General features: G+C 38.2%; 1 protein-coding gene across 2 annotated transcripts in view; it reads right to left on the bottom strand.

Annotated features, from left to right (window-relative positions):
- LOC129064133 (L-2-hydroxyglutarate dehydrogenase, mitochondrial) overlaps window positions 1-22,842 on the bottom strand; it is a 33,499-nt gene that overhangs the window by 2,191 nt on the left and 8,466 nt on the right. The window contains exons 4-9 of one of the 2 annotated variants that reach the window (XM_054565208.1): window positions 20,452-20,583; window positions 16,073-16,235; window positions 14,991-15,025; window positions 8,873-9,040; window positions 7,794-7,951; window positions 6,565-6,696 (exon numbers count right to left, since the gene is read on the bottom strand). In XM_054565208.1, coding sequence (XP_054421183.1) covers window positions 6,565-6,696; window positions 7,794-7,951; window positions 8,873-9,040; window positions 14,991-15,025; window positions 16,073-16,235; window positions 20,452-20,583 — 788 coding nt within the window. The remainder of the gene's footprint in view (window positions 1-6,564; window positions 6,697-7,793; window positions 7,952-8,872; window positions 9,041-14,990; window positions 15,026-16,072; window positions 16,236-20,451; window positions 20,584-22,842) is intronic. The other variant, XM_054565209.1, reaches the window with a different exon arrangement.

Here is a 22,842-nt window from a genome sequence, read left to right as displayed (position 1 = left end):
ATATTAAGTTTTTCTAAGGATCTTACTTTAGTTCAAACTAAAGTAGCTATTTAACATGAAATGGTTAAACTACCAAATTCTTCAGTTCCCTATTCAGCACTTAATGCAACTTTAGGGTTTTTCTTTGCATGATTACATATAGACATTTCCCCTCAGAATACTTCAGCTTGAGATGAGTGTTATAATTTGAAATTTCAGCTAAGAAAACCATAAATGTCTTGAGTTGCCAGGACGGCATCTTGCACAACACACCTATATCACCCCCATGTTTAGACATGTTCTTTATACACAGTAAATATTCAATAAGGCTAGAAAATTTTAATTTTTTTACTTCTAATTTTTAAAAATTCTATTTCAGTAGCTGAAAGAACAAATAATTCAGCAAATTTAACATTTTTCGATTTAGCTACATTTAATTGTTTAGTGTTTTTCATAGCCATGTATTTTTACTACATTGGTAGCTAAATTTAATGGGAGTATACATCCTACACTTTAAATATATCCAGAAACAACAGGTGAGCATATAACTAATGGCATCAGTCATCTGAGAAGCACTGTAATTATTGTTTTATTGTTCTGTAGCAGGCATTATCCTGTGGGCGAGAAAACAGTGATGACAGGCTACAACTAAGATCTTTGGCCAGTTCCAAATAGGCCAATTTAGTATTTTATAAAACTCACCAAGGGATCTAATCATCTAAAAATAGATGTTCACATGAGCATATTTAAACTGGGAATGGTAGCATGGAGAAAGCAAACCATTCCATCTTAATTTCCAAGCATAAAGGAAGGGTATTTTGGCTTCTAGTTGTCAACCTTACTGGAACGTGACAAGAGAACTTGGTTTTTCTATGACTAATTTCTGAATTCTGTTAAGAACTTGGTTTAGGGGTTAGAACTTTTTGAGCCTTTGATGTTTTGTAGGGTTTGAATAACGCAAGTATTCTGTAATGGGGGTAGGGGAGTTCTATGAATCAGCTAAATCAAGTGTTATTCAAATCTACATTTTATCTGCCTAGTCTCTTCGATCAATAGACATGTCTTAAAACCATCCACCAGTTATGGATTTGTTGATTTCTGCTTGCAGTTATGTCAGTTTTTGTTTTCTGTATTTTGTATTATACACAATGTTTATGGTGACCCTCTTTATCTCTAATAATAATTTTTGCCTTATGGTATATTTTATCTGAAATGAACCCACTATTCATCTTTCTTCTAATAAGCATTTGCAGAGCACATAGATGGATTTTTTTAATCCAACCTGACAATCTCCATATTAACTGGTAAGTACATTTACATTTATTGAAATTACTGTTATGTTTGATTTCTACCATATTACTGAGGTTTTTCCATCTCCTTTCTTGACTTACTGGGTTTTCTATATTCTTTTCTCCTCTTTACTGACTTGGAAGTTATATTTCTATTTACATTCTTGCACTTCGTTTTATTTATTTAGAGTAGACTCCCTGTGCATCCTGAATTTTGTCTTTTTGTCAACTCTAGGAAATTCTCAAATACTCTTCAAAGTACTGCCTCTTTTCAATTTCTCTGGAACTTCTATGAGATGTAGGCTGGAACCTTCTCATTTTCTTCTCTATGTCTTTTAATATCCACATGATGCATCTTTATCTTGCAACATCATTCTCTAAATTCTTCAGATTTTAGTTTACTAATTTTCTCTTAGGGTCTAACCAGTTATCTTAGTCATTTGAGTTTTAAAATTTAAGAACTAGTCCTGCTTGGGTGACTCAGCTGGTGGGAGAATTGTCCCAAGCACCAAAATGTCGTGGGTTTGAATCCAGTTAGGGCACATATTTAGGCTGCCAGTCCATCGGATCCCCAGTTGCTGCCTGAATGGGAGGCAACTAAATCTAATCGATGTTTCTTTCTCACATTGATGTTTCTCTCTCCCTCCCCCTTCTTCCCTCCCACTCTCCCTCTCCTTTCCTCTCACAAGATCAATAAATATATATTTGGGTGAGGACTAAAAATAGTAATAATAGCAAAATTTAAGAACTATATTTTTAATTTCTAGAAATTCTAATTAGTTGGTTTCCAAATTTACCTAGGGTTTTTTGGGGTTTTTTTTTTTTGTCTTATTCATGTTTCCTGTCTTCCATTCCTTTTTGTTTTTAATCCACTGATGCATATTACTTTATGGTTTCTAATAGAATAGTAATAGTACCTAAAGTTATGAGCAGTCTAATTCTGGTTTTTATTCTATCTGCTTACTCTTCCTTACAGTATTTCGTAACTTTTGAGGGTGAATTTCTGTTCAGCAGGACTTGATTGGGGGAATACTGTGGGGGCTGGGCTGAGGTTCTGTCCCTGCACAGAGGTTTCACATTTGCTTCTATCAGGTGCTCCAGGGGTATTACCACCCTAGGGACACTTTATTAATGGATTTTTTTCAACATGTACAAAAATAAAATGAACTCCCATGTATGTATTGTCCAGATTCAATAATAATCAACACAGCTGATCATGCTTTATTTAGATATCCACTTACTGTCTACCTCTCTCCACTGGATTATTTTAAAGCAAATCCCAGATGGCACATCATTTCACTGCAATGTATATTTCTTTGAAAAGGATTCTTAAAATAATTTTAAAAACTAATCATTGTTTAGTATCATCAATATTCAGTCTGTGGTCAAATTACCCTGATTCTCTCTCTCTTTCTCTCTCTCATGTTTAAAGTGAGAAAGGGAGAAATAGTTTGAAGTAAAATCTGAGCAAGTCTAGACCTACTTTTTAAATTAATTTCTCAGTATGAAGTTCCTAGATCAAGCTGAGTGGTTCTAGATTTTTAGGAGATTCTCCCCTCCCCACCCACCAAATATGCCCCCTACCCCCCTGCCCCCCACCCTTTCCTTCCCTCAAGACTGGGACAGACAAAATTCCTTAATACTTCCTGGTACCAAGAGGAATTTTTTTTTTTAAGACTTCCTTTTCACAGAGGGTGTCAGTCCTTCAAGAGTCGCTGGATGATTACACAGGTCTCAGTTCCAAATTTTTTCTTTTACAGACACAAGGTCTCCTTTCCAGCACTTGAGTAGCATTTAAAATACAAGTCCCTAATGTTTTATATCTTGTTTTGTGTTGATGATTGATGAGGTTATACCAACAATTTTCAATGTTTTTCATTCCATGGTACACATTAATTACTAAAATTCTTCAGCACACCAAAAAAGTGCTTTTTGCCAACCTAACAAAAATAATACATATAACTTTGATTTATTTACACCAGGTGGCCATTGTTGTGTTGGCTGCTGTCATTTTTTTACCTGACATTTTAAGGGAAAAGAGGTCAGTGCCCCTAAATAGCCAGGTATTACATATTTTAAATATTCTTGAGGCACAACTATATGCCTCTTGTAGCACACCGGTTGAAAATCACTGGTTTATACAATTGTCAAAATTCACTGAAAACTTAAGATCTGCATTATTTTACTGTATGTAAATCACAAAGCAATTAAAAATAAAACTCAGTTATATTTATATAAAAATTAGCAAATCCTCTTCACTCCTCCAGAACAGCATCAGCACCAATTTCTTTTGGTATTTGGATTTTCAATTTCCATTTCATTTTTGCTCCTGGGATGCCCCTTACTTTTGTGGATGCTCAGCTATATGCATTTCAAAGGATTTTTATTATATTTTCTCCAGATTCTCTTAGTGTCTTGTAGTGTGAGGGTTACCAAATTCCCTAGATTAGTGGTTTTCAACCAAGTGAGACTTTGCCCCCTAGAGGACATTTGGCAATGTCTGGAGATATTTTTGGTTGCCACAACTAAGGGAGTACTGCTGTCTTCTAGTCAGCAGAGGTCAGGGATGCTGCTGAACATCTTCCAATGAATTAGACAGTCTCCCACAGCAAAGGATTATTTGGCCCAAAATGTCAATAGTGCCAAGACTGACAAACCTTGGTCTAGACCACCTTTACTGTAGGAATGCTTGGCTTTCATCTTTGCATTTCACGATGACACAGTAGAGTCTTTAGCTATCACTCATGATGAAAATATCTTGCCTAAAATTTTATTCTAGAATTCCCCAAATAAGAAATTTTCCAAAGTGAAGAGTGGGAAAAAAGGAGATTTTGGCATATATGTCTTCATATCCCTACAGGGATCTTTCACATCCCTACAATGCTTGCGGATACACACTGCTGTTAGATTATCATACAAAATTAATCACAGAACAAATTAAAGGACTTTAGAGCTAAAATTAAGAGCCTTAGAGATCATGATTTAACAGTGAGAAGTTTGTATATCTAATGAATATATTTGACAGATTATAACTTTACATTCCAATCTAATGTTCACCAGTAAGTTATCGCCTAAGATGCTCTGCATAGGCAATGAGAAGTCAAGTGGAAGCCCACTGGTCATTACTACAATTTAAGAACATCATCCTGAGCTTAATATCCCACTAGAAGTGTTGCTTCCATTCTCTTTTACTATCTAAAACTGCTTAATATGCTTCTGCCTCAATATTAATGATAGAGCCTTAATGGTTTTACTACAGTGGGTTGCAAGATATGCAAGAATTGGGTTTCAAAATGTGGGAAAATCTATTGCTCTTTTTTTGTTATTATTATTTAATATTTCAGACATATGACAAGGTACAGAGAATAATATAATGAACACCTATTTTCTTACCAACCAGCTTAAGAAATAAAGCATTATAGATGATAATAGCCTTCTGTAGAACTCTCTGGATCTCGTTCCTTTCTCTCCCCAGAGGTAACCACTCTCCTGAATTAGGTGTTTATCACTATACTTGTTTCTATTTTCACATTACATATGAGATCCATAAATAATATATAGTATTATTAAACATATAAATAGTATCAAACAGATCTTCTACAACTTCCTTTTTGTTACTGATAATTTCCCATTTTACTAGCTATATGAATAGAATAAAAGGGAAGGAGTATATGGAATTGCTAAATATGTTCAGTTTCTCTATCTCCAAAGAGAAACTCATCTGTGATTGGATTGAATTTATCCCCAAATGCACCTGCTTACAGTACTGTGTACCCTTCTCTACTACATGCTAATGAAACTGGTAACTGAAATCGACACCCTTACACGCAGAAACAAAGGAGTGTTCACCAAAACCCTCAAGCCCCGGTCCAGTTCTACCATATGAAATCCACTGGTCTAAAGAGCTTTCCTCAGGCTTCTACAAAAAGGGTGGTAAGCGAATATGAGGAGTGAATTCACTGCAACTGTTTATACACATATTTCGCTATCCCAACTTATTATATTTTCCAAGGAGTATTAATAGCAGTAACAAACACCAGATTTGACCAACCTATTTTCAGAGAGAAAACATAACAGGTCTGCTAACGGAGGCCACTGAAAACATAAAAGCCTTTATTTATAGGTGAATGAAAGAAAATAAAGCCTAGATATTTTTATCACTTCCATTTCAGAAGGTAAGTAGAGGAGTGAGAGAGATACGGGTAAAAACATTAGCTTGGTTTTAACAGTCCTTCTAAGGATTCAAAGAGGCTGGTCTGAGAATGATATATTAGTCAGATTTAGACCAGGACGCTCCCCTAAGGGAGACAGCTGACATGACTATTGCTCTCTTCCCAGATACAGAGTCAAGCTGCTGACATTTTACACCAGGCAAGTTCAGCAGCTGTTACTGAGGCGACAGACGCTTAGGTCTCTAGAGATTCAAGGGATGGATTCATGGACAGAGAGTACCTCAAAGTACATTCCTGATTAGGCCTAACAAATGGCTTGTTCAGGGAAAAGGGTGAACACCCTAAAAATACCGCTAAAGAGAAAAGTAAATAGGCTTGCGTAGTATTTAGAACAATTTACAGATCAAGTCCAGAAAGCCTTTTACGGTTAAGAAAAAAAAATGTTTTTAAAGTAATCCTTCCTTTGCCCCACTTCCTTGTTACCTCTGTAACAAGGACTCAGGCTGATGGTTACCTCACTAACTGTCCTGCAGAGTAAGAAGTAAAACCCAAAACAGAAAAAAAAAAAAAATAGAGAAGTTAGAGTAAGATCCAAAAAAGAAAGAAAACATATAGAGAAGAAGCAAGGTACATTGCCGAGAAAGAAGTGTGTTTCTAAAAGGCTTTAAGAATCAATCAAAATAGAAGGTTTTAATGTGTTTATTATCTAATTAGTTAATATAGTGATCATTGACCTTATACATAAAATTAAAGTCAAAAGGCTTTATAATCATAAGAGGCAGAAGCCAGGTAGATTTTAAATTTCAGACAAGATGTTTTTATCATGAGTGATAGCTAGACACAAAGTCGAAGGTGGCAATATAGCCGCAATAGAGATTTCAGGTTAATTCTGTAAGGCAGGCTAGGTAATTATAAATGGTAGGCATAGTTCAAGTGCTAAGGCATGATGCAGCAATGCCCAGCTCATGAACTGCAAACAAATATCAACAACTTGTTGGAAAAGAGAGAACACACAAAGGTTCAGTAGACACTCTAACGAGTGCCTATGAATCACCAAGTCAGACCCACCTCCCAAGTTCACCTAAGTCATGACTGTATTTACAATCTTGATGGCTCTTCCTTACCTAAGTATATCATCGACGGTAATTTCAGGGATAAACTTTTGAAGGTGCTTCACTGTCGCACTAAGGAAACAGGCTCTATACATTTCATTGACTCCATAGGAGAAATTCTGGAACACCAGTTTAATCAAGCCACTGAAAGCAAAGAAAGTGAAATCTTTATAGGAGAGAAAGAAATTCTTTCTTACTATTAAATACTTTTAGATCTGGGCAGTGGGCATTCCAGAAATTTATGCAAAAAGAGGAAAAACCACATATTAAAAGAACATCAACTTTGGCCAATATAAGAAGGAAGCTTCATCAAAGGGATAGCTTCCAAAGTCCAAAGGTAAACACACTGCAAACTCAAAAATACCAGGGAATGCTGGTTTCAAACTAGAACTCTATAAAGCCTGCCAACAAAATGGCTTTCTCATACAAATGTTCCATGCTTTCAAAACACACCTAAAAAGCACTAGCAGATCTTTAAATCGGGACATTTGAGAAGAGAGGTACATATATATCCTACTTTTTTTTTTAATCAGCCAGAGGTAAGATACTTAAGTAGTGATTCTCAAGCGAGACTCTGTGGAGCCTACGTATATGTGAATTTTTAAAAGCACTCATGTTCAAAAAATCCACCCTACACCTTCTGTTTCAGACTCTGTAGAAGGTGAAACTCCAGTACAGCTTGAAAAGCTTTCTAGTAATTTTGATGTGAAACCCTCTGGAAAGCAAAACAGCTAGAAAGACCAAAGCAAAACACAAAACAAAGCAAAAAACCCCTCACTGAGTTCTTAACGTTAGTAAAGAATCTGCATCCCAGGTGAGTACATTGTTAGTTTTCCACAATAGGAAACAACTTTGGTTTCAACAGCTTCTCCAGTGCTTTTCAAAATGACAGTGGTGACTAGCTTGAAATGACTTTATCAAAGTAAGCCATCTACTAATTTTGAAACTTTTTTTGTTTTCAAAAGCAATTAGAAGGTTAGCAAAACAAGGTTTAGATTGTCAGATACGTGACTGGTCTTGTTCTTTTTAACCAAGACCTCACCGTGGATCATCAGAATTTTCTTAAAGTAGTTAAAACAATATACTTATTCCATAAAGCTCTTAATTCAGGTTAATTTAAAAAATCAATATATTAATCACAAATGTGAGGATTTACCCAAAAATAGAATCTCAAGAAAGACAAAATTTCCCACATTAAAAATATACACACGTGAAATCATTTTTGAGGTAAATAAAGTTACCTCTTGGTGATTATATCCGTAATATCTCTGGCACTGAAGTCAAAGGGTTTATAGCCCTCTCGTTTAAAGGCAAGAACTGCATTAGGCCCTAGCCAAATACTGCCATCCATCCTTGGCGTGAAGTGAACTCCTAGGAAAGGAAACCGGCTATCTGGGACCTATGGATTTAACACAGCAAAGAACTGTTAGCCCCATTTCATACTGCATTTATTATGCATGCAAATATTCAACAGGTAACGTAGATCAGTTTCTTCCCATGCATTTAATTTGTATTATTTTGATCTGTACTGAGATATGCTTTTCCACTTGCATGCTTCTGCCTAGAAATGCCACATAGAAAACACTGATGCTATTGACACTAACACACACTCCCATCTATTCTTCTTTCTGGGTAAAGAAGAAAGAAACTGTCCTACTTCAGGTTATTCCCTGACCTGCCCTCCCACCCTACCCCCAACTAGGGATGTATGTGGCTGGCAAGTAAAACCAGAGCTGCCAGAAAAACACCCATTTGTAGCACAGGTTTCTGTAAAGTTGGAATGCACTGAGTTGGAGCACATGAAATGGATGCTTTGGAAAGGTCAAAAACGTTAAGTAGCTGAATATCAGTAATTTCATCTAGTTCAACCTAGTAGTTCCATACAGAATAAATTCTTCATTTGAAGGGCTCTGTCTTCTACATCATGAACCTACAGAGTGCCCACAACCCCTTGCTGCACCTACAGGGAGGGAACTGAGGGAGAGGGTAGTGCGTCTGGGCATGCAAAAAGTCAAAGTTCTCTTATGAGTGCTCCTTCCACCAGACAGGAAGGAGGAATCACGTTCTTTCCTGATAGTCCTTCACATGGAACACTCATGCTTTCTAAAGACATGTACTTCTGGGCAATTAAGTATAACTAAAGGACTATGATATCAGAATAAAGATTTAGGAATTTAACCATAAAAGAAAGAGGCAAAATGCTTGCACAAAAAGCTCTCCAAAATACCTCTCTTCTGACCCAGATAAAAGTTTTTGGTTCATTCCCTTTCTGCCCACCATCATCTTGAGCAGCATGAGGAAACAAAAACAGTATACCTACCGGGTAAATATTTCCTTTCACAAGATAGCATTTTTCTGGCTTCAAGAGCAGGTAATCTCCCCGGAATGGTACAATCTGTGGATCGGGATTGCAGCCACTCAACTCAGAAATACGGTCTGAATAAAGTCCTGCGCATGTCACAACATACTGACATTGAACTTCCTCTCCCTAGTGCAAAAGAAAAGAACAGTAATTTATAGGAAGCAGATTGCAGAAGAATAGGTCAAGGGCAGAAAAACAGATGTAGAAGAGACAATAAGGATACAGAAAGGGACTTTTTTCTTTTTATTCCTTATGAAAGAGGAAATTAAATGCAAGTATCAGCAAAATAAATTCTTCAGCATTTAGGTGGCAGCTAGAAACTTAGAGTAGTGGCATGTAAGAGGGTGTCACCTTAAATTTCATACTTTAAATTAGGGATTCAATGGTTGACCTACCTAGTAAGGATACCCTAAACACACACACACACACACACACACACACTCACTCACTCACTCTCTCTCTCCCCCCCCCCCCAAGACCATGGAGCTTAACTATTTATTGAGCAAAGTGGCAAACTTCATTTAATACTTTTATTTTTTATTGATTTTTAGAGAGAGAGAGGAAGAGGAGGAGACATTGATTTGTTGCTTCACTTACTTATGCACTCATTGGTTGCTTCTTGTATGTGCCCTGACAGGAGATCAAACTTGCAACCTTGGCATATCAGGACGACATTCTAATCCGGCCAGGGCAGGAGCAAACTTCATTTAGATGGCCCCCACCAGTTTGGCTCCCTCTGTATTTCAGATAGTTTCTCCTGTCTTATCTATGAGTAATTATTCTTTTACTCTTAGGTTGCTTCACACTACAACTGTAAACCACCACCAAACAATTTCTCCTTCCTGATCAATATCTACTTTGCAAACTGAGGTTACTTTCAAAACACCACTCAATCAATCCACGTTTACTGAAGACACACACTACAGTCAAAGTTTCCTTTAACAACTAGGAGGCTGCTAATCTTAGGCTGCTGTATTTTCCCATAAATTTTATTTTGTGATTATCGTGTACATATTCTTCGATTAACCCTGCTCGGATTAGCCAATTTACCACTCTATTTCCTAAATAACTTCATTTAACCAAGATTTGCCATCATACTCCAATTATCATCTCTCTACTTCTTACACAGTAAACAATTAGTATCTCCTTGCTCCAGGTAATTTCTTGTTCTTAGATTTCCTCCCGAGATGATCTGTTTCTGAAGCCTTGGAGTGCTCACTTATCTCAACATTCTTTCTTTTCAGCCCTTGGTGATTCAGCCTTACTCTATTTCTGTATGATTCAGCCTTACTCTATCTCTGTATGCATCCAATTTTTGTGTAGATACAAAGGTAAGCCTCTTTCAAAGAGTTCCAGTCACACTTCTGACAAAAATCAGATGAAACTTCTTTGCAGTGAGTTCAAGTGAACTATACGAAACCATGATAGTTTTTAGACCCTTGAAGTCAAAGGGCTACATCAACAACAACAAACATGAACTTCTTCTAAATTGGTTAATATCTTTTCTAGATAATCTCTGTTCATCTAGAGTGGTACACCAGAAGTACAAGAAATATTAATATTTTTATGTGATATACATCTACTAGTTGTTACTTGAAATGTCAGCAATTCTTTTATTCTTAACATAAAATGTAGATAAGTTCCAAACAAAGAAATGATTAAAAACTGTCACAGGACTCTGAAATCACCTTACGTTATATATGAAACAATAATTAAATTTAGTGACACATTAATTTCACATTCAAAATGAAAATTTAGGTAAGCACTGAAACATACATTTGTTACAAAATATATTTCTTTAAAAAATTAAACTATGCATCTCTATTACTTTTCCATAAGTGAAACAGACTTTTCCTCTCCCTCAAAGTTTCTTTTAAAAATTCCTTTTCTTTTAGCCTCATAAAAGCAGAGATGTTCAACTTGATAAGCTGACACACATTTTTAAGTGATCATTTAACTATACTAAAGGAAATGCCAAAATAAAAGGCAACAATGATAGTGACTGTGAGTAAAACATGTATCCATTGGAATCTCATAGCCCCTGCACATCTTCCATCCTATGATGCCATACTCTCATGAAAATACCGCTTAGATGAGGGTAGGGGCAGAAACAGACTTTTAATCCTTCTCTGAATGGAAACCCTGGTTGCTCTGCCAGCAGACCTGATGGTAATCCAAGTGTCTATGACAGACAGTGATGTTTCATGGAGACTCTGATAGGCCTCTATAGGTGAAATCAGAGCTCAAAACTTTAGGAAATTGGAGGAAGGTTATACCATTCTCTGCAGATAATTATCTTCCTTTTGAGAAAGTGCTTCTGGCTTTGACTCAACACTTGACCACAGGCCACCAAGTTACCATGTGAACTACCCATTATTAAAAGGGTATTGTCTGACTCACCAAGCCACAAAATTGGGTGTGTACAGCAGCACTCTGTCATCAAGAGGAAGTAGAATATACAAGATCAGGGTTGTATAGGTCCTGCAGGCACAGATAAGTTGCAGAGGCAAGTGGCTCAAATTCCCACGACCCCTACTCCAACTAAATTACCTCTTCCCTTTCAACTTGCCCCTGAGGCCCCATGGGACATTCTCTATAATCATTTGGGCAAGGAAGGGAAGCAAAAGTAGAGGCCTGGTTCACAAATGGTTCTGCACAACACACTGGCACCATTTGAAAGTAAACCGCGACAGCACCAGAGCTCCACTTGGCAGTGGCCCTGAATGGCTGTGGTGAAGGGAAATGCTCCCAGAAGGCGGAACTGTGAACACTATACTAGGCATCTACCTCACCTATAGAGATGGCTAGAAGTATGGATCTACAGTTTCATGTGCAATGACTAATGGTTGGGCTGGATGGTCAGGTAAAGGAGCTCTGAAGAAGAGGTATGTGAATGGACCTCTCCAAACAGGCTCGGAGGGTAAAAATATTTAAATTCTATAGGAATGCTCACTGAAGAGTAGCTGGGGCAGAAGATGATTTTAATAATCAGTAGGCAAGATGACCTGCTGTGTGAACATTAGCCTTTTCCCCCAGCCACCCCTGTCCTTACCCAGTGGCTTCACAAATGAAAATGGTAATGGCAGCAAGGATGGAGGTGACATGTGGGCTCAGTAAGATGGACTTACTCACTAAGGCTGATGTGTCCATAGCCACTGCTGAATGCTCCCTGTCCCAACGGTGTAGGTCAATAGAGATATACTGATGTGATCCCTGGACCACTTCAATTTTAAAAAAGGCGGGAGGGCTGGCTGGTGTGGCTCAGTTGGTCAGAGTGTCATCCTATAAACCTAAAGCTTGCAGGTTTGATTCCCGGCCAGGGCACATATGTGGGCTGTGGGTTTGACCTCTGGCCAGGGTGCAAGTGAAAGACAACCAATTGATGAGTCTCTCTCACATCAATGTTTCTCTCCCTTTGTTTTCTCCTTCCCTTCCCCTCTCTCTAAAATCAATAAGCATGTCCTCTGGTGAGGATTAAAAAAGGGGGGTGGGCAGCACTTAGTCCTCGCTGGAATAGACACTTGCTCTGGCTATAGATTTCTCTTCCCTGCCCACAGTGCTTCTGCAGAAACCGCCGTCTCTGAACTTACAGGATGCCTTACTCAACATTAGGTATTTTACCCAGAAGCATTACTTCTGATCAGAGAGCTTATTTTACAGTAAATGAAGTGTAACAATAGGCTCATGCTTGTGGAATTCACTGATTTTTATCATTTCCCCCATCATCCTGAAGCTGCTAGGTGACAAAGTAGACTCAATAACAGTACTAGCTGGCTGGCAACACCTTGCAGGGCTGGGGCAATGTCTTCCAGAACGCCCTATATGCTCTAAATCAGCAACTAACATATAGAATTGTTTCTCCCACAGCCAGGATTCAGAGCTCTGGAAATTAAGAGGGAGAAATGGAAGGAGCTCCTTACAATAACCCACTAGGTTCTGCTCCTAATCCAAATTTCTATTTCTTAGCACAACTTTGGGCTCTAATGGTTTAGAAGTCTTAGTTCCCAGTTCCCAAGGGAGAAATGCTTCCATTAGAGAATAAACAATTGTTCCATTATGCTAGAAGTCAATACTGTCACACTTAGCCACTTTGGGTTCCTCATGCCAGTGAATCAACAGGTGGAGAAGATTACTGTACTGAATGGGGGTAACTGATCCTGACTTGCAAGGAGAAATCAAGTTACTACCACACAGACAGCCTGGGGGTGATAAAGAGTATGTCTGGAAAAGAGATCTCCTGAGCTCTCTCTTAGTATCCCATGCACTGTTATAAAAGTTGTGGAAACCACCACAACACAAAACAGGCAGGGCTGCTAATGGCAGAGACACTTCAGGAATAAAAGTTTGAGTTACCGCACCACACTAGGAACCCTGACCAGCTGCGATGCTTGCCACAGGTCAAGGGGCTATAGAATGGATAGTAGAAGAAGGAAATTATAAATATCAGCTATGACCACATGATTGGTGACAAAAATGAGGAATGCAGCATTTATGAGAAATGCAGTAGTTATTTCTTCCTCACTGTGAAATATATTGTCTATAATTACATAATTCTTTTTTTCCCTCATTGTTATAAAATGAATTGTGTCCCTCCTCCCACAAAAAATTCATATGTTGAAGCCTTGACTCCCAATGTGACTATATTTGGAGATAGAGCCTTTAGGGAGGTAATTAAGGTTAAATGAGGTCACAAGAGTGAAGCCCTAATATGATAGGACTGGTGTTCTTATAAGAGAAAGAGAAACCAAAAATTGCGCGTGCTCACATTTTCACATTCTCTCTTTCCCCACTCTTCCTCTCTCCTACTCTCTGTCTCTCCCTCCCTCTCTCCCACTCCACCTGAGCACACATAGAGAAGAGACCATGTGAGGACATGGTAAGAGGGCAGCCACCAAAAAGCCATAAGAGCTCTCACCAGAAATCAACCCTGGTGTCAACTTGATCTTAGACTTCTAGCCTCCAGAACTGTGACAAAATAAGTTTCTGTGGTTTAAGCCTATGGCATTCTGTTACGGTAGTAAGCGTGTCTCCAGCTGTATGAAAGATAGTTGAACCTTGTAGGTAGAAGCATAATGTTACTGTATTTGGAAGTGAAATGTGGTTATAAGGGTTGTGAATGGAGGCCAAGTAGAAAAGGGATAGACTGTGAGGGTTTATCCTGTGTCAATTTAGTTAAACTGGACCCCCTTCCCTGAACGGTTCCAACTTAAAGTTGACCAAAACAGGAATTGCATGTGATCTGGTAGGTAGAAGTAAAGCAACAACCATTATTTTTTGAAGGTTATTCTAGTTCAAGGTGGTGACCAACACCCACTGCCAAATGAATTTATGCTCTGTATCCAGCTCTGCTTCCCACATACTAATCTTACTAACAAACCACTGCTCAAGTCTACTACTTGGCTGTGAACACACAGGCAAGAGCTCCCCCGAGAACCCCTCATGAGCTTCTCCTTTGCAGTTCTACTTCAACTGGATCCACTTGGCTACTTAGACTGGTTAGATACACCTCTGACATACCAGCTCTCCTTCTGAACCTTTGCTTCCCCAGATCCTTTCACAATTATGTAAGGCCTAATTCCTGCAATAAATCCTATGACACCCATTAATGCCTCTTCTCTCCTGACTGTACTCTGATCATTCAGTGAACACACAGCAAATGCCATTCACCAGTCCTGTTTTAGATCATGTGAAGATGAAGGAAAGCAGGACATCTCCCTCTTTGCAAACTGTGCTGTTCTTCCCGCCCAAGTTTTCTCATTAGTAGAGTTAATAAGGTAGGTGAACAGGTAGAACAATAAAATATCTATCAGTTTTGCCTTAAAATGAAACACTCCAAGTATTTATAATCTTATTCTTTGCCAGCACTATCCCTATATGAATACATTTCCAAGAGGAAACCCTTCTTAGAATGAAAACTATTACACTGCTCTCAAAGAATTTCTCTCAGAATAAATTTACATTAGACAGCATTCAGTGACATAAAATACACTACTGTGGTTAATTCAACTGTTTAAGAAAGGAGAAGGGATGAAAGTAAATAAAATAGATGGAAGTAGTTTTGCTTAAGAATCTTTACCTTTGTATTCCTTATAACAATTGGATATTTCATCCCTGTAAAAAAGAAATTAGTGAAATATTTATTTTTAGTAAAAGAAGACCTACAGTGTTTGAAATATACTAGTAACAGATTTAAGTGAGTTTCTTCTGTCACAGCCATGATTACTTCCCACATTTCATTCTGAAGCTTTTACCAATAACAAGATAACACTAGTTCATATTTGACAATATGTAAAACTCTGGCATGTTTTTAGATTATTTTATATGAATTCATTTAATCTATACTTATAAAGCTTTCCCAACTTAGCTCCAACATAGGGATTCCCAGCTTTTCTCTGAACTACAGACCTAGAAACCATGTTGTAATGTGTATCATCAAAAATCAGTATGTATTTTCCCACAGGTAGAATGCTATGACACTTGTCCAAATGTTGATTTGATTGATTATGCCACCTACCTATAACAATCTCATTTAACAATTTTGCTCATCATCTTAGAATTTAGTAGGACACTGGGAGAATGATTCAGATGGCCAAAATCTAAAGAAAACTGTCAAGGAAAAATAAATGCAGCACTACTATTGTCCTCATTCAAATTTCCCAAAAGCAATTCAAAATTTAAAAACGGATTCACTTCAATTTTTTATAGTGTTTCCTCAAAAGGGGCAGTTCAGAATGGCTAAGTCATACCGTATCCCCAGACAGTCTGATTCAGTAAGACTGGGAGATGCTGAAGTCTGCTTTTTTAACAAACATCCCCAAGGGATTCTGACTCTAACCAACAGGATAAAGAAGTGTTTGGGGACTAATTTTATACAAACAGCCTTGGCAGCTCAGGTTTTGGCACCAATCAGCCTTTGGCAGCTCAGGTTTTGGATCAGTGCCCAGTTCCAGCAAGGCCCACTGGAAGTCCCAGTTCGCCCGTGTCCAACCCTCCCCTCTGCACCTGCCTCCAGCTCTGTGCCTGCCTCCAGCTCTGCACCCTACTCTGGCCCAGCTCCTGGTGGACCTCCACCAGCATTAGCCCAGCCAAAAGCTGTCCCAGATTTGTTCAGAACTCAATACAAGTCAATTGAAAAAAAAAAAGACAAGGATGGCTTACCATCTTCACTGCTTGAAGGACTTTCTCTAGCCATTTCAATATCTTTTACTTCAAAATTGGTCAAGACAGAGCCACCTGCTTCTTGGAAATCCTGGGCAAATGACAAAGCCACCTGACGGTAGTCTACAATGCCGGTATATGGGCAATCAATAGCCATTAGACCCTGGGACAAGATTATGAAAAAAGTCAAGACAATGCAATTAAAATCACTGAGGACAGTTTGCTCAATAAATTTTATTTTGCACTGAACTTTTTTACTGCTTATTTTGATAGATAACACATATTATCCTTTCTTGGCAAAAAATCTGATAGTTTTCAAGAAAAAGAAAATAAAGGCTTGCCCTGACCAGTGTGGCTCGGTTGGGCATCATTCTGCAAAATGAAAGGTCGCTGGTTCAATTCCCAATCAGGGGACATGCCTGGGTTGTGGGTTTGGTCCCCGGTAGAGGCGTGTGTGAGAGGCAACTGATTAATTTTTCTCTCTCACACAGATGTTTCTTTCCCTTTCTCCCTCCCTTTCCCTCTCTCTAAAAATAAATAAAATCTTTTTAAAAACTAAATAAAAATTAAAAAATAAATGCTTGCTCCACCAGTGGCTTTGAATTTGAGTGTGTGTGTCTGTGTGTATATATAATGCCTAACATACATAACACATGATACTAGCTAAATCAGAAAGACTCTATAATCAGCTAATAATCCTCTTTAAAGGAGCTCATTTTGCCAGGCTCTTCCAGCTGCTACAACCAGTTTTTCAGTTTTACTCATCCCTCATCCTATCTGATTCTGATTTATATCTGATTCTGAGCTGAATTCTATATCACCAAACAATTAAGTTTTAAATAAACTCTACTGAGATTTTTCCAGTAGTGGATCATATGTCATACACACTCAGTGAGAACCCAGAATTACTCATTTATTTGCAGAGCATTGATTTGATTTGCCGCAGACTCTATTTTCAAGCCTGCAAATATTGAATGGAGATTGCATGCGGTTAACTCAAATTTTCTCTTCAGATAATACGAGAAATTAACAGCCTGAGCTTCGTTGTGGTTGGTTTGTTTGCCAAGATGTTCAAACTCTCTATATGAATTATCTACAAGCACACTTATTTAATATTTTAGAATAATGTATCCTTTTCTAATTCTGAAGAAAAGGATAAAAAAAGAATTTCATACACTAAATACTGAATACACTTTGGGGAATCCTTGGTAATAGTATCATTTTTTTTCTTGCCATATTGCGTATACTAGTTTTCCCAAGAGATCTTCCCTAAGAGGGTTGCCTGGCTCAGAATAACTAAAGCCCAGAAGGTGAGTGCGACTGGTAAGTGCTGCCATCTTCTTGTTTGGCCAACACAGCCAAAACTGTCATTGTTGTGGTTCTAAAATAATATTTGATAATATTATGTGAAATGTTTTATTCTTGTATTCAGTGTCCCATCCCTATCCCCAGTACATTTACCTGCTTATCCTTTCAAAGCTACCTACTTCTGATCTATGTTGCCACATGGCCAGATCACACTAAAGGTAAAGGCTCACAAAACACCTGACAGTCTCTCTTCACAAACTGAAAGCAACATTTGAGAAACTTCACCATTTTCCTGACAATCTGCTTCCAGAATGAGAGCATTTGTCCAAGTACAGAAAATCATTCCTTTTGTTCTGATATAGTAAATACATATAAAGATTTTATATTAGCCCTTATATGGCCTGACAATCCCTAAATTCACAGGTCAGTAGCTATAAATCAATTTTGACCTGTAAGTAGTATTTTGTGTACAATAATCTTGGAATCTAAATTAGGATTATACCAAGAGTTTAGTCACAAAAACTTCCTTACCTAGCATAAAACTATGTGACAAGTGTAACACAGGGATAAAAATGTGCTGTAAAAGTGCTCCATATCAGTAGTTTTTTGGAATCCCAAATATCCTCCTTATTCACTTTCTATTCCTATTACCCAGCACAATCCCTGACACATAGAAGGCACTCAAACATTTATTGAATAAATGAACTTTTTAACAGCTGTCTTTAAATATACTAGACTTTTACCATGTCTAGACCTCCCCTAAAAGGTCTCCCTTCTTTTCCTTCCCTTTCTAGTCTTGGCTTTGCCCCTGTCCATAAGATGCTGATGGGCCCACCTATGTGTGTATGTCAGGGGAAAGTGGAGCGAGTCACTGCCGCCAAGCAATCCAACACCCAGGCCCGGGGTGGGGCTGGTGGACAGGCCAGCCACCAGGCAGGAGCTGGGCATGTGCTGTACAGGCTTAGCAGGCCAGAGCTTGAAATCTGAGACCCCAGCAAGTCAGATGGCTAGAAGAGAACTAGGGAAGCAGGCCAGTGAACACCAGGAGTTAGACGTCAGACAGGAGAATAGAGGCACAGGTGAACGTGTGGTTGACCAATTAAGCTAAAGGCTGAAGAAGCAGTCAGGCTTTGCCTAGAAAGGGAGCTGTCAAGAGCCATCCTCCAAAGCCAAAGTTCACAAAGGCAGTTTAAAAATTTCCAAGATGCTCCCCCGGGAGTACTTAATCTCTCCTTAAAGGAATCTAGTCCAAGAAGCCCTTTAGAGCTGCCCTAACACACTTTTTTCTTTCTGGAGGTCCTGGAAGAAATAAAAGTAATCCTGTACTATGCAAATTTTGCCCACCATTCCTGGTAATGGTGGTCAAGTTGGGAGAGAAAGGAGGAATTTATTTAAGACACCTTTATGAAACAACCAGACTACATTTTTTACTATATACTGTCACCCTAAATAGGCATTGATAATTACAATGTGGCATTATATACAGTAGATCACTTCTGCTAAGGCCTCAGAGAAGAGCAGAATATATCTATTTATAAGTTACATTACACTATTTAATCATCTTTCAAGTCTGGGTTCACCTCTGAGAAGGCTTTCTTAAACTCTCAGACTAAACTAAAAGCTTCTTTTTTTTTTTTTTTTTTTGGTTTTCTTATTGAGTTGCATGTACTTTTAAAAAAAGATTTTATTTATTTATTTTTAGGCAGAGGGGAAGGGAGGAAGAAAAGGGGAGAGGAACATCAATATGCATTTCCGTCTCCTGGCGCCCCCTTCTGGGGACCTGGCCCACAACACAGGCATGTGCCCTGACTGAGAATCAAACCGGCAACCCTTTGGTTCACAGGCTGGCACTCAGTCCACTGAGCCACACCAGCCAGGGCCTAAACTAAAAGCTTCTGCTAAGCATTTCCTGGCAGTGAGTTCAAACACAGACTCTCTAACACAGGTACCGGGAGTCCAGCTATTGCATATTGTCAATGAAAAGGTGGGGGGAAAAGGAACAGGAGATAGAGCCATTCACTGCAACTGGGGTTGGACTGACAGCTTCTGAACCGCTAACAAAGAAAGTTGATATGCAGGGTATTATTATTCATGTCTTTCATGAATATAAGGATAGCACATTTTAAGCAAGATACTCTACAATCCACCCTTCACACTTATGCCAGCCTTATCTTCCTTAAATACAGACTGGATATTGGAGCCACTCTCCTCAAAAATTTTCAGTGGCTCCTGTGCCTACTGGATAAACTTCAAAGTTATTAGCCCGAATATCAGACCCTTTATGTAAGCCTAATCCTGCCTTTTTAGTCTCACTTTTTAAACTTCCTATACACCCTGTGATCCAACTGTACCTCACCACTCACTGCTTTCCAAACATGTCATATGGTCTCAGACCTCTTCTTGCCTTTGCTTATGTTCTTCAGACCTGATATTTTCTCATAGGTGTGGGTGAAAAAGGGAGTTTTATGGGAAGTAACGTCACAGGGTGATCTAATCATAAATCCCTAACTGGGCAGGTCATAGTGGATATGCATGCCCCAGGTGTATAACTTTTTTAGTAAAAGGTTTGTCTTTGCCTTAAAGAAGCCCTGTCCATTGTTTCTGTGTATTTAGCTTTACAGGCCATAGAAATAAGCTGTAACCACCCTCAAAAGAGCCCATAATTTTGCTAGCTACCCTGTAATCCAATCCCCACCTTAGTTTCTCCCATCTTCATATAATATTCCTCATGTTCCTTCCTTAATTTCAAATGCATAACAGCTGCAAAACTGTTATTTTCCAGTGCATTTGAAATCTTGCTCCCTTGCATGTGTCATCAGTTTGGCTCTTATAAAAATTCTCTACAGGTTTGGACATTTCTCATAATGACTTAAGGAAAGAAGATATCAGGCATCCAGAGTCCGTGGCAATGCCCTCTTGTGTCTGTCAACACACTGCTTTTGTGACAGGACTATCTGTTTCTATGCAATTCCTGCCTCCTATAAATTCACTCCCAGCCTCCATGTCACAAGACTGAGCCCTAAATGGAAATGTCCCTGTGAGCATGTGTGTGGAGTTAGCGAATCACTTACCCTACAATATGGCTCCTTCTTTTTTATATCCTCTTGCTGGATCAGCTTCAGCCCCTGGACACCATTCTGCAGGCCTCTCTCATATAGGGCTTTAAGCCTGGGAATTTCTTCTTGTTCAACAGCTACTATAAGCTTCAAAAAATGATAATATGGACAGAGTTAAACAAACCATCATCTACAAAACATAAACTGACTAGGAAATCATAAATTATTACATGACTCAAATCAGGTTGATTTTTTTAAAATTGTTTTTTCTTCATCTATCTATCTACTTCAACCTTCCTTCATGACTTCATTTTCCTCCTCTACCAAAAAAGTTCTCTTAAGAAAAACGCACTAAAACAAATTTCCCTCAAAGTTAAGATGTAGCCTCACTTTCCACGTCTGCTATCAGTTGCTACACACATCTTGGCCGTAAGCAACTCTGATCACCACCACTCCCTCGCTCCCAGAGGGGACAGAAGCACTGATTGCTTACTCTTTACATTAAAAAACAAAACAACTAAAAAGAACCCCACAGCAACAATAAAACAGAATGACTTTCCTGTATCTATAAAAGAATGTAAAATACCAATACATCAGAAAAACATCCGGTATTCAGTATAATGGGATATCAATAACAGAAAACTATCCATTTTTTTTTCCTGGAATCATATGTAGATAAAGAAGCAAAGGTAAAGAACTATGTACAACATTTAAGTCAGACTTTAGCTGTGATCTATGACCTGCGTGTATTGGAGATCTCTCCCCAACGGGTTCACTAAATTCCTTTGAGCCTTGCGATAAGGTGCTACTCAAGACTTGGAGGACAGGACCTTCCAGAAAGCCAACTATGAGAAAAGTGGATTGGAATCTACAGCAAATTTTCATTTAATGTCTTATACACATTTGTACTCCTCTGGAAAGATAATTGGGGACCTATAGTAACTCTAAAGGACAGAGAAATGTTTTCCTCAAAAAACACTAACGTAGTGCCAGTTGGAAAATGTGGTTGTTTTAATTTGTATTTCTTCAATTAAACTAATCTTATAGAAATAAGATGATTAAAAACTAAAGGTAGGGGAATGAGAAGTGAACTCAAGAGTTAAAGATTTTAGCTTCAGTCATAATTGACAGGCTTAAGTGATTAATGCCTGTGGAAAGCTGTTACTACAGGAACTGGAATGCAGGACTGTGCAACTCCAACAAGCAATTCAACCTTTGTGCCTCAGGGGGTCTACAAGCATGGAGATGACATCTGAGCCATTGTGTTCCAGGGAGGGAACGCCCAGTGATGCAGATTGTTGATCAACAGATAAAGAAGTACTAGGAAAAGTCACAGCAGGACTATAACTCTTATCCAGTTAACCTTTTTTTCCAAACCCCTTACCGACCCTTTCTTTTCCTTATGAAAAGGTTGGCTTGAAATGAAATGTTGAGACAAGTTTTTGAGGGTACATAACATACCATCTTCACAGATTGCCGGCATCTGAATAAAGTGCCCATAAAGATTCAATCCTTGTTTCTACTTATTGGTTCTGGTGGAGGCAGGCAGCGCAAACGTCAACTTTTCCAGTTTCAGAATAAAGTGCATTACAAAGTATTTACTAATGCATTCTGTTCCAGAGAAAAATGAAGTAAATTTATCAACTTTACTCAAGAATTTTGTCTACTTAATTCTGGGCAAAGAAATTTCTGGGCAATTTTGTTTGAAGTAGTTTCCTCCTCACTTAACAGCGCCCACCCCGTAAGGAAGGCACAGGTGCATATTCATAGGTAAGTTAGAATTTACAAATCACTATTTCATAGCAAGGAGTCAACACAACTTCGGGAGATAATACTTTTAATCAAGGTGTAAAGTTTATTTAAATCAACAAATGATTAATCTTAAAAACAAAGATGGAATCAAAGGACACTATCAAGAAAGCAAAAAGACCATCCACTGAATGGGAAAAACATTTGCAAATTATATAGCTGATAAGGGTCTAGTATCCAGAATATATAAAGAACTCTTACAACTCAACCATAAAACCTATAAATACAGTTTCTTTTTCCCCTTAATAACATGTCAGGACCATTTTCCCATATCATTAAAAAAACCTTCTTAGCATCTTTACTGGCAACCATGAACTTTTATTCTTAAAACTTACATGGAAAAGACAAGAGAATATTATGGATAACTGTATGTCAACAAATTAGATAATCTATATAAAATGGACAAATACATAGGAAGACATAAGCTTCTGAAACTGACTCAAAATCAAAATCTGAATAAATGCATAACATGTAAAGAGATTGTATTAGTAACTTCAAAACTTCCTACAAAGAAAAGATCAGGCCCAGGGATGCTACTCATAAATGCTACCATATGTTGAAAAAAGAATTAGCACCAATTCTTCATAAACTCTTCCA

This window comes from Pteronotus mesoamericanus, unplaced genomic scaffold (assembly GCF_021234165.1).
Source record: "Pteronotus mesoamericanus isolate MK-2021 breed Mesoamerican mustached bat unplaced genomic scaffold, CSHL_Meso_final contig_164, whole genome shotgun sequence".
NCBI classification, from domain to species: Eukaryota; Metazoa; Chordata; class Mammalia; order Chiroptera; family Mormoopidae; genus Pteronotus; species Pteronotus mesoamericanus.
Note: the sequence above shows the minus strand (reverse complement) of the source record. Positions and strands in the feature narration are given on the sequence as shown.